This window comes from Thrips palmi, unplaced genomic scaffold (genome assembly GCF_012932325.1).
Source record: "Thrips palmi isolate BJ-2018 unplaced genomic scaffold, TpBJ-2018v1 HiC_scaffold_10, whole genome shotgun sequence".
Lineage (NCBI taxonomy): Eukaryota > Metazoa > Arthropoda > Insecta > Thysanoptera > Thripidae > Thrips > Thrips palmi.
This window is the reverse complement of record NW_023144621.1, coordinates 2,193,503-2,208,100: the sequence shown is the minus strand read 5'-3', so window position 1 is coordinate 2,208,100 and position 14,598 is coordinate 2,193,503. Positions and strand designations below refer to the sequence as shown.

The 14,598-nt window shown below is 45.4% G+C and overlaps 3 protein-coding genes across 38 annotated transcripts in view; 1 reads left to right on the top strand and 2 right to left on the bottom strand.

Annotated features, from left to right (window-relative positions):
• LOC117654295 (gastrula zinc finger protein XlCGF49.1-like) overlaps positions 1–14,598 on the bottom strand; it is a 346,548-nt gene that overhangs the window by 199,451 nt on the left and 132,499 nt on the right. The window lies entirely within an intron of this gene.
• LOC117654269 lies at positions 48–8,531 on the bottom strand. 12 transcript variants are annotated; one of them, XM_034400733.1, is made up of 3 exons: positions 8,478–8,531; positions 3,694–3,852; positions 48–1,615 (listed from the first exon to the last, which is right to left on the bottom strand). In XM_034400733.1, the coding sequence occupies exons 2-3, from the start codon at positions 3,796–3,798 to the stop codon at positions 299–301; spliced, it is 1,422 nt and encodes a 473-aa protein (XP_034256624.1). In that variant the 5' UTR covers positions 3,799–3,852; positions 8,478–8,531; the 3' UTR covers positions 48–298. The 12 variants fall into 12 exon arrangements, with proteins under 12 accessions (XP_034256624.1, XP_034256622.1, XP_034256623.1 ...); XM_034400731.1 differs by lacking the exon at positions 8,478–8,531 and adding an exon at positions 7,979–8,097; XM_034400732.1 differs by lacking the exon at positions 8,478–8,531 and adding an exon at positions 7,951–7,970.
• LOC117654276 lies at positions 4,658–13,753 on the top strand. Of its 10 annotated transcripts, none has more exons than XM_034400762.1 (4): positions 4,658–4,796; positions 8,045–8,154; positions 8,515–8,644; positions 12,142–13,753. In XM_034400762.1, exons 3-4 carry the CDS (start codon positions 8,588–8,590, stop codon positions 13,453–13,455), a joined length of 1,371 nt encoding a protein of 456 aa, XP_034256653.1. In that variant the 5' UTR covers positions 4,658–4,796; positions 8,045–8,154; positions 8,515–8,587; the 3' UTR covers positions 13,456–13,753. The 10 variants fall into 10 exon arrangements, with proteins under 10 accessions (XP_034256653.1, XP_034256662.1, XP_034256656.1 ...); XM_034400771.1 differs by lacking the exon at positions 4,658–4,796 and adding an exon at positions 5,101–5,131; XM_034400765.1 differs by lacking the exon at positions 4,658–4,796 and adding an exon at positions 5,138–5,277.

The following is a 14,598-nucleotide window of genomic DNA, read 5'->3' as shown; positions in this document are numbered from 1 at the left end:
GCCGCTCATAGCCCTCTGACTAACGCACTTGAAAAGATGTAAGCAAGTTTCCAAATTCAAATTTTATTTGGAATTTTCTGGTACAACAAACTGTTTGCACGGTTAATTCTTCGGCGCTAAAAAAAATTCACTTTTTCAAAATTTTACATATCCACGTGTGGAAACTTAAAATGGTAAACTACCATAACCGCAACAAGGCGAAATCAGGAAATTGACTCATTTCACGAGAAAGATGACCCGCTTCACAAATTAGCAAATAGTGCAAATGATTTGAAAATAAAAATGGTTTCCTCGGTCATCATTCAAGCAGCCACGGCCGCCACCTGAAGCAGTCCTTGGGGCAATCGGTCGTCCTGGCGTGGCCCGCGAACGCCCGTCTCAGCGCAGTCCCCCTCAGCTCCACGTGGCAGCCCCACGCGCACCACTGGCAGGCACAGGAACGCAAGGCGGCACTCAGGATGCGGAAGTGGAGTCTGGGGTTCCTCGCCAGCAGGTCCAGGAGAGCGGGGCCGTGCAGGAAGGCGTGGGGGCAGCCTCCGGGAGCCAGCCTCAGCTCAGTGAGGCAGGGCGCAGTGGAGCTGCTCACGGCCCGCAAGAAGGTGTCGAAGGGACCTGCATCTTTGATGTGGAGCTCCAGGGTCTGCAGGGACGGGAACTGGGGTGGAGTGGAGGCCACCAACTCGAACATGTCTAGCTTACAGTGCAGGCTCAGGCTTTGAAGGGTATTGGCACAGGGCGATTCGGCCAGAGCGCGCAATGGAGCAACAATGTCGATGTGAGCTTGTGGTCCTTCGAACGTAACAGACCGGAGTTTCGGCGCCTGGCGGAGGTAGTCCAGCACCCCGGGAGACCATGCGCCGTCATCATGAACGTAGAGAGAGATTGACTCTAGGCTGGGTAATGCTTGTAACTGGGACACACCGTCTTGGCTACGACAGTCCAACGACCGCAGCCTGGGCATGTTTACCAGCAAAGCAACAGGGAGCTCCTCCAATGCACCATCGAAAGCCACTTCTTCCAGAGTCGTCGCGTGTGTTCGTAATAATAAGCCAAGAAAGGGGTCCGCCGTAACGCTTCCTGTAATGTACTGCAACGCAGTCAGGGAAGACCTCTGCTCAGGCCACGGCAAAGGTTCGGGCGAAAGCAGGTGCGATGCAAAACCGATAGTGAGTTGATTGATATGCTTCAAACTGTAGGCTACCCGAAGGAGTGGAGTCGTCTCAATGGAGGCAATGCGGTACTTAAAAGCCACTGCAAGCTTCCGCAGACCACCAAGAGCAGAGAACAGCTGAAGTGCGGCCACGGCGAAGGCCTGGCCAGACTCTTCCTCCAGTGTCACATGAAACTCGCTGACGACACAGGTGGTGCTGTACACTGCGGCTTCCAGGTTCGCACTGGACGGGCTGGCGACTTGCAAAAGACGGAGACATGGGGCGAGGCGGAGGGCGGCGCACTGCAGTCCTTTATCGTCTTTGAGCACTTTCACGGTCCTCCAAAGCTGCGGGTGCAAGCAGAGGTCACGGAGGCGGCGGCACACCGGCCGGCACCTCAGGAGCTGCCTGGGCTGCAGGAACGCCAGCACGGCCAGCAGCGCGTCGTCGGGCAGCGCCAGCAGCTGGGGCACACGGACGGAGCGGGTGTAAGCACACTCTCAAACGCCTAAGAAGCATTTGCTTCGTAGCTACAAAGAGAATGAAGGCATTGTAGAATTACGAAGGATTTTGCTTCATGATGCGAAGCATTTATCCGTAGATTTAACAATGCCTTCATTTTCTTCGCATTACAAAGAGATTCTTCGTAGAGTTTGCACTGTGCACTTAAGTGCTACAAGTGAGCACGGCAGAAATGGTTTTGGTTTTCTCAGGGACTCCCTGGAAATCGCATATGTCTTTACTATAATCTACCTTGAGAAACCAGAGACCGTTTAGGCCATGTGAAAAAGTTTCAAACAGCAAGCAGCGATCAAAAGGGTCGAGTGATTCCGGCAAATAATGGGAAGGACAAAATTTAGGGCTGTCTTGTGCCTTCAAGGGGCTCATACATGTTAAAAGCACCTTGTAAAAACATGTTTTTTGGTGTAGAAGGATCTTATAATTTCTGTATTAAAACCCTTTTTGATAATTAAGTAAGCTTCATTTTGATGTTAAGTGACCAAGAAAATTTTGTGGAATTTTAGTAGAAACGTTTAAAATTTTGGTTCTCGTTCCCCCAAAAGTCAATTTTTTTCAAAGTCAATTTTAAACAGTTTTGAAAAAAAAAAAAAAACTAGTGAAAAACAATTATCCTAATGTTAATGCGCGGACATTGCATTTCAGAAATATCGCGATTAACTGATTAGCAGTGACGAAAGTTAATGTACACTTTCGCGTACACTCCAATGTACACTTTCGCGTACACTCCAATGTCCACTTTCAGGTACACTACGAATTTCCTACTAAGAAATGCCGTGCAGTCATAATGCTATAACAGCGGTTCCCAACCTTTTTCGGTTCGCGACCCCAAATTTGTAGCCAAAAATTTCCGCGACCCCCAGGAAAAATTTCGCGACCCCACGCGACCCCTTCTTTAGCATGCCTTTGATACAAAGTGCGATAATCCGGCTTAGTTTGGGAGCAGTATTGTCTCAAAGTTGATCAAAACGGTCAAAAATGTCTGTGAAAAATCGTGTTTTGGGCCGACTTTAAGCATCTACTGCGTCTGATACGAGGCGGTATTTCGTCTTCCCTCAACGGGCCTTTGGACCTTTCTTTAGCATGCCTTGTTACGGAGTGCGATTATCTGCCTCAGTTTGGAAGCAGTATTGCCGCAAAGTTGATCAAAATACGTTTTTTCAGACATTTGTGACCGTTTTGGTTAACTTTGCGGCAGTACTGCTCCCAAACTAAGGCAGATAATCGCTTTCCGTAACAAAGGCATGCAAAAGAAAGGTCCAAAGACCGATTGACCGTTTAGGGAGGACGAAATACCGCCTCGGATCAGACGCAGTGGATGCTGAAAGTCGGCCCAAAACACGATTTTTTACAGACATTTGTGACCGTTTTGATCAACTTTGCGGCATTTAAGCAGTCACTGCGTCTGATTCGAGGCGGTATTTCGTCCTCCCTCAACGGGCAATTGGTCTTTGGACCTTCCTTTAGCATGCCTTTGTTACGGAGTGCGATTATCTGCCTTAGTTTGGGAGCAGTATTGCCGCAAAGTTGTTCCCGCCAGTGCTCGACGTGTGGGCTAGACGGGAAACCACCGCGACCCCAGGCGACCCCAGCCACCTCGCCGCGACCCCTCGAAATTTTTTTGCGACCCCAGGGTTGGGAACCGCTGTACTATAACTAAAAAGCCCACGAAGCATTACTTTGTAATTACGAAGAAAACGAAGGCGTTGTAAAATTGCCTCGTATTATGAAGAAATGCTTAGTATTACGAAGGATTTTGCTTCATAATACGAAGCATTTATTCAAAGATTTTACAATGCCTCCAATTTTTTTTGTATTAAAAAGGAATTCTTCGTAGAGTTTTCAATGAGTAAGCTCATTCTCAGTACCTAACGATACATCATAATACTGAGATATTTGTTCGTAATATGAAGAAACTGGTCATAAGTTATTGAGAACTCTTCACCGTAGGTAACTTGCCTCAGGAATTTGGGAGTGTGCCAGAACCGGCTGATTAACATGACGATATGAACAGTATACTCACAGTTTGAGATTCGTCCATCATAGGAGCCGACGTGGACGTCGAGAAGATGACGTTGGGGGAAAGCTCAACCGCCCTATGGGGTCTTTTCGATGGTGGACTTGACATGGATGTCTGCTCGGATGCCTCAACCGCGGATGTGACGTGATGAAAGAACAGGCACTGCTGGCACAGAGCGGAAGAAAAATAAAGACACCAACTAGGAGCGATAGTTCCTTTAGAAGATTTTGTGGAAAATACGCAGCGGACGAGGGCGATGCGAGAAATGAACAGGTTACGCAAGCGGCGCATGCACACAGAGATAAATTCCTACATAGACCTGCTCGTTGTAACTCAAAGAAAACGAAGGCTTCGCAGCCTGCGAAGGAAATCGTTTGTAACAAGAACGATTTAGTTTGTAATACGAAGCAGAAAATAATCCTTCGCAGGCTGCGAAGAAGTTCTTCGTAGGCTACAAAGGATGTTTTTTTTTCTTTTTAAATTACGAACGAAATCGTTTGTATAATAAACGATTTCCTTCGTAGGCTGCGAAGCCTTCGTTTTCTTTCCATTACACCGAGCAGTTCTTAGAAGGGTTCCATGAGTGCAGGCGACATTTCCTTGCCGTAACGTTCCGAGTGGTTCTACCGAGACGACTGCCGCCCGTTGTCAGTGGAGCGCGCTTGCTTGGTGCGTTTGGAGGACAGGTCCTTCAACAACGCAACTCGCTAGTCTGCGTACCGCTGCAGCGGGGAGTGAGAGTGGGGGCCAGCGCAACAATACGCTATAAACGTCAGAGCATATTAGAAAAGAACTAATGAATTAGTAGACTGGGGTACAGCCGGCGCTCTGGGAAGAAGTTACGAGTCACAGTACACTTTGATGGAGGGTAAAAAAAAGGGGGGAGCTGAAAGGGGTTCGCAGCACTCAACTAAGAACTTGTACACGCAAGTCGTGTGATACGCCTGATGAGACTTCAGAGCGCTGATGACCATTGAAGAAAGATTGTACGTGGGGTAAGGCCTCTATTCCTCTGATGGACACTCCCACCAGGACGCCGAGTGAGGAGGAGGAAAAAGTGCCACCGAGCGGCTAGTTCCCAGAATCGCCGTATTTGGTTTGCCAAGGTTTGTACCGGTTTAAGTCACAAAAGTAAGCATTTTTTTTTTTAATTTAAATTTTATCCACATTGTATTTAGAACCTCAAGTAACATATAGTCATGGAGGTCGCTCCTCTGCAAATATTGTTCCCGGTTTAAGTTTTTCTGTACAGTAAAGACTGTACGAATAATTGCTTCTTAACACGATGAAAACGAAGACATTGTTAAATCTACGAGAAAATGCTTTGTATTATGACGCGAAAACATTCGTAATACGGAGCATTTCTTCATATGAAGCAATTGCTTTCATTTTCCTCGTAGTTATGAAGCATGCTTCGTAGACTTATTCACTAAGCGTAATGGTAGACGTGTCTGCTGACTCGAAATTTCGTTATTACACTGATTGAACTAGCGTAACTCTGTGCCCGAGTCAAACATTATGTTACACCTAAAACGAAGCATAGACTAGACATTCCGCCATACATTTAGATGAGGGGAATTTGGACTGGTGAGCCTGTTACGCTTAGAGCGTAAATCGATTACGCTTGGAAACTGAGGGTCTTTCTACACGCTTTAGTTTTACCAGTGAAGCTCAAACGGTTTCACCTGCTAGCTTTGTGACAGTGAACAGCAAAGGAAGTGGCGATACCCTTCGGCAACTCTGCACTGAAAATGTTCATTCTAATCCTCGTATAGCGCGATTCGGTACATTCGCGGTCCAAAAGGTTATCACTTTCGTCATCAGCGCACTCAAGAACTTGAGAAACAATTTTAAGCATGCAATCAAATTGTTTTCACATTTTTCCGGTTGATGGGGTGACCTACTCTTGTTACTGCAGTCAACAGACTGTGTCGAGTGGTCCCTGAATTATGCCTCTACTCCGCTCAGGCGCCCTGTCGGCTTGCACTGTATAAAACACCTATTAATTCACACGTATCTTAAATATCATAACTCACGATTTTGTTCATATCCCTGTTGGTCCGTGTACAGAACTGAGCATTGTTGTTCACTAATTCGAGTGAAACGAAACGCAGGTTTGAGTGTGTACGCGGATGTGCTTCAACCATCAAAGTAACAAAGAGTGTACCTCCGTGGCGGTTTCCACGAGATCATTTGGTACAAGTCACATAGGTTTCCATAACACTCTTGGCATTGAAGTAAGGGAAAGTGGGGCGATTTGTAACAGGGGCGATACGTAACAAATGCGTTTATTAATTTAAGTGGAGGGAGCAGAGGAAAATCTGAGTATGGCCCCTTTTTCGCTTCAGGTAGAGGGTCCTTGAACAATCGAAGCGGATGTGATCGGTGCCCAGGTAGTTTTGGAGGGCGTCTGAAATTTAGGGTACAGCGAAAACAGGCAAATCTTTAATTTTGAATTCTAAGAAGTTTCTGTCCGAGGCTCCCCAGGTATGAAGCACCATCGAAGTACCGTTGGGGCCTTGAAGCGTGACCCCTTTACAATGTAACCACGTGGCATAAGTTGCTTTTACTTTGTCCAGTGATAGTTAGGGACATATTTCTTGCGTAACAGGCATTTGAGGCGATACGTAACAGACCCGCATAAAAACAAGAATTTAAGTAGTTTTTGCAATTAAATGCTTGAATTATTTCTCGAATCATCTGCTGCCTAATTCCAATACATTTACACAGCTCAAAATGCATTTTAAAGCGAGATATTCTATTCTTTCCTTCAAAATTGAAAAAAGTGAGGTTAGGGTTGAGGTGGTCAACGGCAGCTTGTAATGTAGACTTTAAGGCGTCCGCAGGACATCCGAAGAACAACTGCTGGAGGAGATAACATTCCCGACGATGTTTCATTTAATGTGTAGGATGTTATGAAAAGCCCCATGGCTGTTACAAATCACCCCATACTGGGGCGATTCGTAACAGCATGCAAGGGTTTGGGAAGCGTCTTACACTCTCAGCCTTTTACTGACTATTTCTCATTAGCAGACGTATTTCTGTTAGCAACCATAATACTTAGTATTAAGTTCTTAAATACGTAAAAATTTCTTTGTAATTTACTAAGAAAACGGTAATATCAGTACAGTAATTAGCAATTGCTAAGCAATACTGACAAAAAATACTAAGTATTATGGTTGCTTACAGAAATGCGTAAGCTGATGAGAAAAAGTCAGTAAAAGGCTGAGAGTGTAGATTTCCAAGATTACGGATCCCAGATTGGTCCAATGGAGCTGTACAGTCTAGCCAGACTGTTCAACTGGCTCAAGTTTGACATCGATATGCAGAATGTTCTTTATTTTGTATAGAGAATAGGGTATTTCGGAGCAGCCCTGGCCCGGAAGAAGGACAAAAACGGAAGTTAGAAATGGCAGTTTCTATGAGAAATATACGCTGCAGATGAGGATCCGCAGCGTATATTTCTCATGAAAACTGCTATTTCTAACTTCCGTTTTTATTCTTCTTCTTCCGGGCCAGGGCTGCTCCGAAATACCCTATTCCGAAATCTGTTACAAATCGCCCCACTCTCACTTACATCCGCGTATACACACTTATACCTGCGTTTCGTTTCACTCGAATTAGTGAACAATAATGTTCAGTTCTGTCCACGGACCAACAGGGATATGAACAAAATCGTGAGTTATTGTGTTCTAGTTACGTATGAATAATTAGGTGTTAATACTAGACACTTCCACCAGAATGCCGAGTGAAGGACAAGAGGAGTATTAAGCACCGGAACCAGTTCCCAAAATCGTCCTATTTGGAGGTTTTGATGTTTTTAAGTGATAGAACTCATCCTGGAGTTGGCAAGATGGTGTCTGGAATTAGACGCACTTCAAGCAATGCCTGAAGTGAAGAACAAGAGCATGGCCCGGAAACAAGGAATTGGGGGTTTCGGCAGGTTTAAGTCAAATGTGCAACCTTAAAATCTAGCTTTCTTGAAATTTTGGCTTTAGAATGAACATTTATCGTCAAAGAAGAAGCGATATTTGGCAACTGTTTCCACTTGTCTCTGTACTCTGTCAGAAGCATCTATAGGTGTCTACAGGGTATTTCCGCGGCTCTTGAAACAGAAGGAAGTAGAACACAAGTAAGTGCTCAACTTCCGTCCCCTCGCCTGAGGAGGAGATAATGGCTGCCCCTTGAACGGGCGAGGGGACGGAAGTTGTGCCCTTACTTGTGTTCTTCTTCCTTCCGTTTCAAGAGCCGCGGAAATACCTTGTTGTTGACCGGACGTCCTCCGTACTTATTCTCCCCTTTCCTTCTACGGTGTGTCCAGTAGACTCATCCTCTCACAATGGATTTCTTTCAGTGCGGGGCTGCTTGGAATCGCTAGCTAGTGGCAGGCTGCAGCCTTGGTGGTGGCGTGGAACCACCTCCCGAGCCCGGCGCCTCTAAACTCCGTGAAACGTCCAAGGAAAGGTAAGAAAGCCCATCCTCTGCAGGCTTGTCTTGGCGTAACGTACCGATTCCTTTAACGTGTGCACTCTGAATGTCTTACAGTGAAATTTAACCTACTTTATTCGTACGTGAAAGTGAATTCGGCGCAAGCATAATACGAAGCAATATTCCTTCGTAATACTAGTCTTTTTAGCTTGTTCTTTTTAAGATACAAATACAAACCTTCGTAATACATACGATGAAAAACCACCTTCGTATTATGCTTGCGCCATTTCCTTCGTATGGTTTATTTCATCGTAAGACATTTAGAGTGTGTCTTCGATCAAAGCTGCAGAAGATATTACCACTTCTTATTTCCATGTCCTTTCTTCTTCCACTCAGAGATTGTTCTCCACCAACGCCAGTTCAGAGAACCGAATCGGAGGTCCATAGTACCATAAGAACTTCAGGAAGTATGGAGTGCGGCCATCCGACATCTGCATCGGTTTCTGCAATGGACGAACCTTCAACTGTGAGTATATTTTTCTCTGAAACCTTCAGCCGATCGTTGCTAGCTGCGATGGCTTTCACTGTCGTTCATTTTGAGATACTTTAACGTTAGGGGAGTGGGGGGGGGGGCAGAAGTTTGGTTGTCGATGGCCCTATAAGGAATGTCGGAATATTTTTCTTTCAAATATTGACAATTTTGCTCTCCGAAAACCTTACCAACTATTTTAGGCCTTTCAAATTAGAGCATAGCTAGCAGCTTGTTATAACACAGTATCTTGAACATACGTAAGCTTCCAAAGAAAGTACTACTTCGTCATCTTTTAACTATTTCTTCGTGTAACAAAGTAAGTTAGTCTGTATTAGGTAGGCCCGAGATACTCCGTACGTTTTAAGCATGTGAAAGTACGTCAATAATTAACGAGCATGCAGTATTATCTTAATTTTGTACAGCTCTGCTTGCTTATGGACTACCCTAACAAATTTATGCGAGTTCCCGTTTGGCTTTAAGAGTTTAAATAAGGTTTTCTGTGTGCTCAAAGTAAATACTGTATCCTTGGTGTTTGACAAACTACTAGTTTCTTCTGTCTTAGAAACCAAAATACCCAAAACGCATGTACAGGCACTCTACATGTTGTACAGTGAGAATTCTCCATAGTATGGTGAAAATGTTCCATATTATGAAGTGCAGCTGACTTCGTGACATACCATTGAGGATTTACTGTACCGTATCGATATTTTGACGAATTTCGTTGGTATTATGGAGAAAATCTCGCCCATGATATGTTACTGCAGCATTTCGCCGTATGACATTAACAGTGTGCCTCAACCTGAATACTCTTGGGTTAATCTGATAATTGTCCCCTCTTGTCAATATTCTCCGCAGGACGTCACAGTTTTCTCCGCAGAACCTCCCAGTATTCTTCGTAGGACCCTACATTGTCCTCCGTAAGACTTTTCAGTCTTCCAGAAAACTGTGAGGTCCTACGGAGTATATTGACAAGAGGGCTGCGGAGAATCTTGTCTCTAAAATTTATAGAATTTTCCGTTTAAAAGCTGTAGCTTTTAGCTTTTTAGTCTCCATTGAGAGTATTTTTCCACAATTTGAGAGAATCAAGCCTTGTTATTACTGCCTTATGTTTGCACGCTTGAAACCTTCCGAAGTATTTTGAGCATACAGAATACAAACAAATGTACTTTAATAAAAGAAGAAATACTTCGAAAAATTTCGAAGTACTATTTTTTTTGTAAGCCTACACTCTAAAAAATAATGGCATTTGTACTACACCGTCGTATGGTAGAAGTACCAACTGCGGTATGGGAAACGACAATCCTATACGTGATTTGGAAAATTCCTATGCTTTTCGTTCTTTTGCCAATGCGGTGTAGTAAAAATCCGAACCGAGTATAGGAATTTGATTTCCTATACTCGTGATCGGTTTTTTGCCACACTTTTTAGTAGAAATCCTATTTCTTCAGGCCGTTGTATAGTGCTTTTCCAACAACGCATTAGTAAGAATCCCAAACATTTCTGAAAAATCTTTTCAGGAGAGAGGGGAACAAAATGGATATTCAATATTGATAACAGGCTGCACAAGGACTAAGGCGGCTAAACTGCCCACAGAAAAGTAAACAAAAGCTCATGTGTGTCAAACCGTTGTATAGAAATTGGCACTAGACGAATCGTTAACACCGGTTTAAAGTTATTTTGTTTCTTGTTCTGCCCCATTATCACATATGGTTTTAGATTATTTCGACTTCTTCAGTAAAACTTGAAATGGATTAGTCTCTGAAAATCGCGGCAACTCTGAGAACTATTTATGTAAATGAGCCATGGTTTTAAATCCTTGCGAACTTTTCTGTGATATTATAATGAGACTGAAAATAAACGTAGCGCTCCAAAGCATTTTGGCATCGTCTATTGTTAAGTTACCTTGTAAAACGTGAACTGTGGGTATAAGGGTCCACTGTCAGCCGCCTGGCGCCAGGTTTCACAAACCTGCCGCTAGGTGGCGCTTGGAGCGCCGTGCCCGTTCACCAATAAGTATTTCCGATTTATGTTACTAAAGTGAATAATTTTCGACAACTATATCATCTGTTGCCTAAGTAAGTGTCAGCCCTAGCCGTTGGCTTCCAGTTTTGAACAAAATATTACACTATAGTACAGAAAAACGCATTACCATGTTGCCACTCGCTGGCGACTGCGGTCGGCCATTAGGTTGGGTGCACGCAAGATCTTCCTCCAATCCAAGCGATCCATCTCGTGTCAGAGGGTCTTAGGCAGGACTGATCTCACTTCCGAATTTGAGGTTACTTCTGCTGGAGTCCTAACAACTTCATTTTTGAAATGCCATCCCGAGAGAAGTGGTACCATGCCATGTTCTCCCGAGTGATGTCTAACGATCCACTAAATAAGCTTTCCTTGTGCATGAATAGGAATTTCACCACCTCACGTAACGAAAACATCCCACAAGTCGTATGGGATTTTTACCATACACGGTGTAGTATTTTCCCCACACCCTAATATAGTAGAAACCCAACAACACGTATAGGATTTTTGCCATATCGACATATGGTAAAATTACCATGTCCTGTGTGGGAAAAATCCTATACCGAATAGGTTAAATGCGTCCGATACTTTTATAGGATTTCTACCACAATTTTTTTTTAGAGTGTATGTATGCTCGAATTACTCAGTTAAAACAAACTGCTTTTCACTGAAAAAAATCTATAGTAAAGGTCACCAAACCGATGGTAACTTTTACTATACCGTATAGTAACTTTTCGACAGCTGGAATTAATAGTGAATGTTACTATACAGCCGTTTAGTGTAAGCCACTAAAATTTACAGTGTGTCCTACTATACCGTTACAGTGTGTTCTACTATACCGTATAGTAAACCGCACTATCGTATAGTACGGATACGGACCAATCAAAATGCGAGCGGCTGCCGCCGCAGGACCTCTCCCCTCCCCTCCTGTTGTACCGCCCTTCGCGGTGGAGCCGAATGGTCTAGGCTTGTCACTCTTACTTCTGCTGCGACCCGGGATTGAACCCACGCCGTCGGCACTCTGCGCCGATGCCGTACCACTCGGCCACCCTCGCCCGTGAGGACCATCGCCTGCAGAGAGCAAACACGTGCAAGGCAGCAGCGCGCCGAGCGGCAGGAGTGGGAGGGGTGGGGGTGGCCGCGCGGCGGGTCTCAGCGGGGGGATGTGGCAAGGGGAGGGGCAGGCGACAACACCGGTGTAGTGGCATTTACTATACAGCAGTGGCAGCCACCAAAGAACCCTTACCACAGCGTATAGTAACTTTTACGATAAGCGTTTCGTAACGCGCACTAAACTTAAAGTACTGTGCACTACTAATGGGCTTACTATACGGGTATAGTAACATTCACTAAAGTAGTTTTTTCAGTGTTCTTTTTAAGGCCTAGAATAGTTTGTAAGGTTTTGCAGAGTGCGAAACTTGCCACCTTCGTAGCACCCAAGTGTTCTCACCCGCTCCGTCCCTGTGCCCCAGCTGCTGGCGCTGCCCGACGACGCGCTGCTGGCCGTGCTGGCCTTCCTGCAGCCCAGGCAGCTCCTCAAGTGCCGGCCGGTGTGCCGCCGCCTCCGTGACCTCTGCTTGCACCCGCAGCTTTGGAGGACGGTTCGACTGGACAATGACTTTGAAGGACCGCTCTGCGCCGCCCTCCGCCTCGCCCCATGTCTCCGCACTTTGATAGTCGTCAGCCCGTTCAGTGCGAACCTGACAGCCGCAGTGTACAGCACCACCTGTGTCGTCAGCGAGCTTGCTTTGGTACTGGAGGACGAGTCTGGCCAGGCCTTCGCCGTGGCCGCACTTCACGTGATCTCTGCTCTTGGTGGTCTGCGGAAGCTTGATTTGGATATTATGTACGCTATTGCCTCCTTTGAGACGGATCCAATCTTACGGGTGGCATTCAGTCTGAAGGATATCCGCCTACTCACTTTCAATTCAGTCGAACTTTCATCACTGCCGCAAACTGTCTCATGGCCGGAGGGAAGGCCGTCTGTGACTTGTTTGAGCTACCAAGCAAGGGTCGACGACGTTGACCCCTTTATGGGCTTAGTCTTACGAACGCACGCAGCGACTCTGGAAGAAGTGGCTATCTCTAGGGTATTGGGGGAGCTCCCTGTTGCTTTGCTGGTAAACATGCCCAGGCTATGGTCGTTACGCTGCAGTAGCCAAGACTGTGTGTCCCAGTTACAGGGGTTACCCAACCTAAAGTCACTCAGCGTTGAACATGACGGCGCATGGTCTCCCGGACTGCTGGACTACCTCCGCCAGGCGCCGCGTCTCCAGTCTGTTACGTTCGAAGGCCTCAAGGCTCACATTGACATTGTTGCTCCGTTGCGCGCTCTGGCCGAATCGCCCTGTGCCAATGCCCTTCAAAGCCTGAGCCTGCCCTGTAAACTCGAAATGTTCGAGTTGGTGGCCTCCACTCTACCCCAGTTCCCGTCCCTGCAGACCTTGGAGCTTCTCATCGAAGATGCAGGTCCCTTCGACAGCTTCTTGCGGGCCGTGAGCAGCTCCACTGCGCCCTGCCTCACTGAGCTGAGGCTGGCTCCCGGAGGCTGCCCCCACGCCTTCCTGCACGGCCCCGCTCTCCTGGACGTGCTGGCGAGGAACCCAAGACTCCACTTCCGCATCCTGAGTGCCGTCTGGCCTTACTGCGCCTGCCAGTGGTGCGCGTGGGGCTGCCACGTGGAGCTGAGGGGGGCTGCGCTGGGACGGGCGTTCGCGGGCCACGCCAGGACGACCGACTGCCCCAAGGACTGCTTCAAGTGGCGGCCGTGTCACTGCAATGCCTGACGAACTCAGAGAACCGTGTTTCTATTTTATTGTCACTACCGTGTTATGCTAATTTTTGTTGTGTGTTAGGTTGCTTTCATATGTCTTGAAATGAGCCATTTAATTCGGAATGCCTTATGCTTCCGCCTTGGTGTGGATGGTTCCATTCTGTTTCTAATAATTCAGGCCGGCCGTGAAATATGTCGAAGAAAGTGAAGATATCTTTTGGTTGTCTGTTAATTCTGTATATTTCCTCCAACAGTATATTGTAAATATCAATCCGAAGTACAAATTAAAATTTGAAAACATTGTTTAATGATGGGTTTTGTATCTTACTTACAATACACCGCAGCCATAGCGATTCGCAAATGATCGACCGTATTGTCCACGACTTTATTTACACCATTCTGTAAAATGACTTAGAAAAAAAAAGTTGTCATGATTTCAGGAGTAAGTTCAGAAGCCCCGAATGACGCTGGTGATTTCCTTTCATTATTTTGAGCGGTGTAAATGCAACATCAGTTCAGATTATGTGGCCACAACCCATATTGCAGGAATACAAAATTAAAAGGAAATGTAACCAATTATCAAAGAATAAAGGAATAATTGTCTTAAGGTGAGGTGTGGGTGAAAATGGAAACTTCTATACCACTTGGCTGTGGTGGTTGAAACTTTAGGGCAGTTAAGCATGTAGGAAACTATTACACACCAAATTTCATGCAAGTCTACCCACCCATTTAGCCACAGTAGGCGTTTTTCATTGAAATTAAGCGTTTAGTATAAAAATCAGCCATGCAAAGTTTGTTGACGGAATGATCTGAAATTTGTTTTGGAGTTACCTAAACCCCTAAACTTCAATGTACCAGAGAGATATTTGAATTTTATTTTTTTGTTTTGACTGAGCAAACTTGACAATTTTTTGATTGGAAAAAATAAGTTTTTTTTTTCCATTTCTAACCACTTTAAGTTATACAATTTCAGAAAGTGGATAGCTGTTTAAAATATCTCTCAGAAACATTGTTACATAGAACACAAAGAACTACTCCAAAAAGTAAGGTCAGTATAAAAGAAAACTGTATGCGTGGCTAGTTGACGGAGTAGAAAAAATTTCTACGACACTTGTCGTTAGAGTTGGGTGACCAGAAAAGGCGCATACATACACCA

What these genes read in the sequence shown, in the direction of transcription:
- LOC117654276 (XM_034400762.1), top strand. Translation starts at nt 8,588, where the DNA reads ATGGAGTGCGGCCATCCGACATCTGCATCGGTTTCTGCAATGGACGAA. An exon ending in CAATGGACGAACCTTCAACT is followed by an intron (nt 8,645 to 12,141) that starts GTGAGTATATTT and finishes CCTGTGCCCCAG; the next exon opens with CTGCTGGCGCTGCCCGACGA.
- LOC117654269 (XM_034400725.1), bottom strand. Translation starts at nt 5,837, where the DNA reads ATGGTTGAAGCACATCCGCGTACACACTCAAACCTGCGTTTCGTTTCA. An exon ending in ACAGGGATATGAACAAAATC is followed by an intron (nt 3,853 to 5,726) that starts GTGAGTTATGAT and finishes CTGTGCCAGCAG; the next exon opens with TGCCTGTTCTTTCATCACGT. An exon ending in TGATGGACGAATCTCAAACT is followed by an intron (nt 1,616 to 3,693) that starts GTGAGTATACTG and finishes CGTGTGCCCCAG; the next exon opens with CTGCTGGCGCTGCCCGACGA.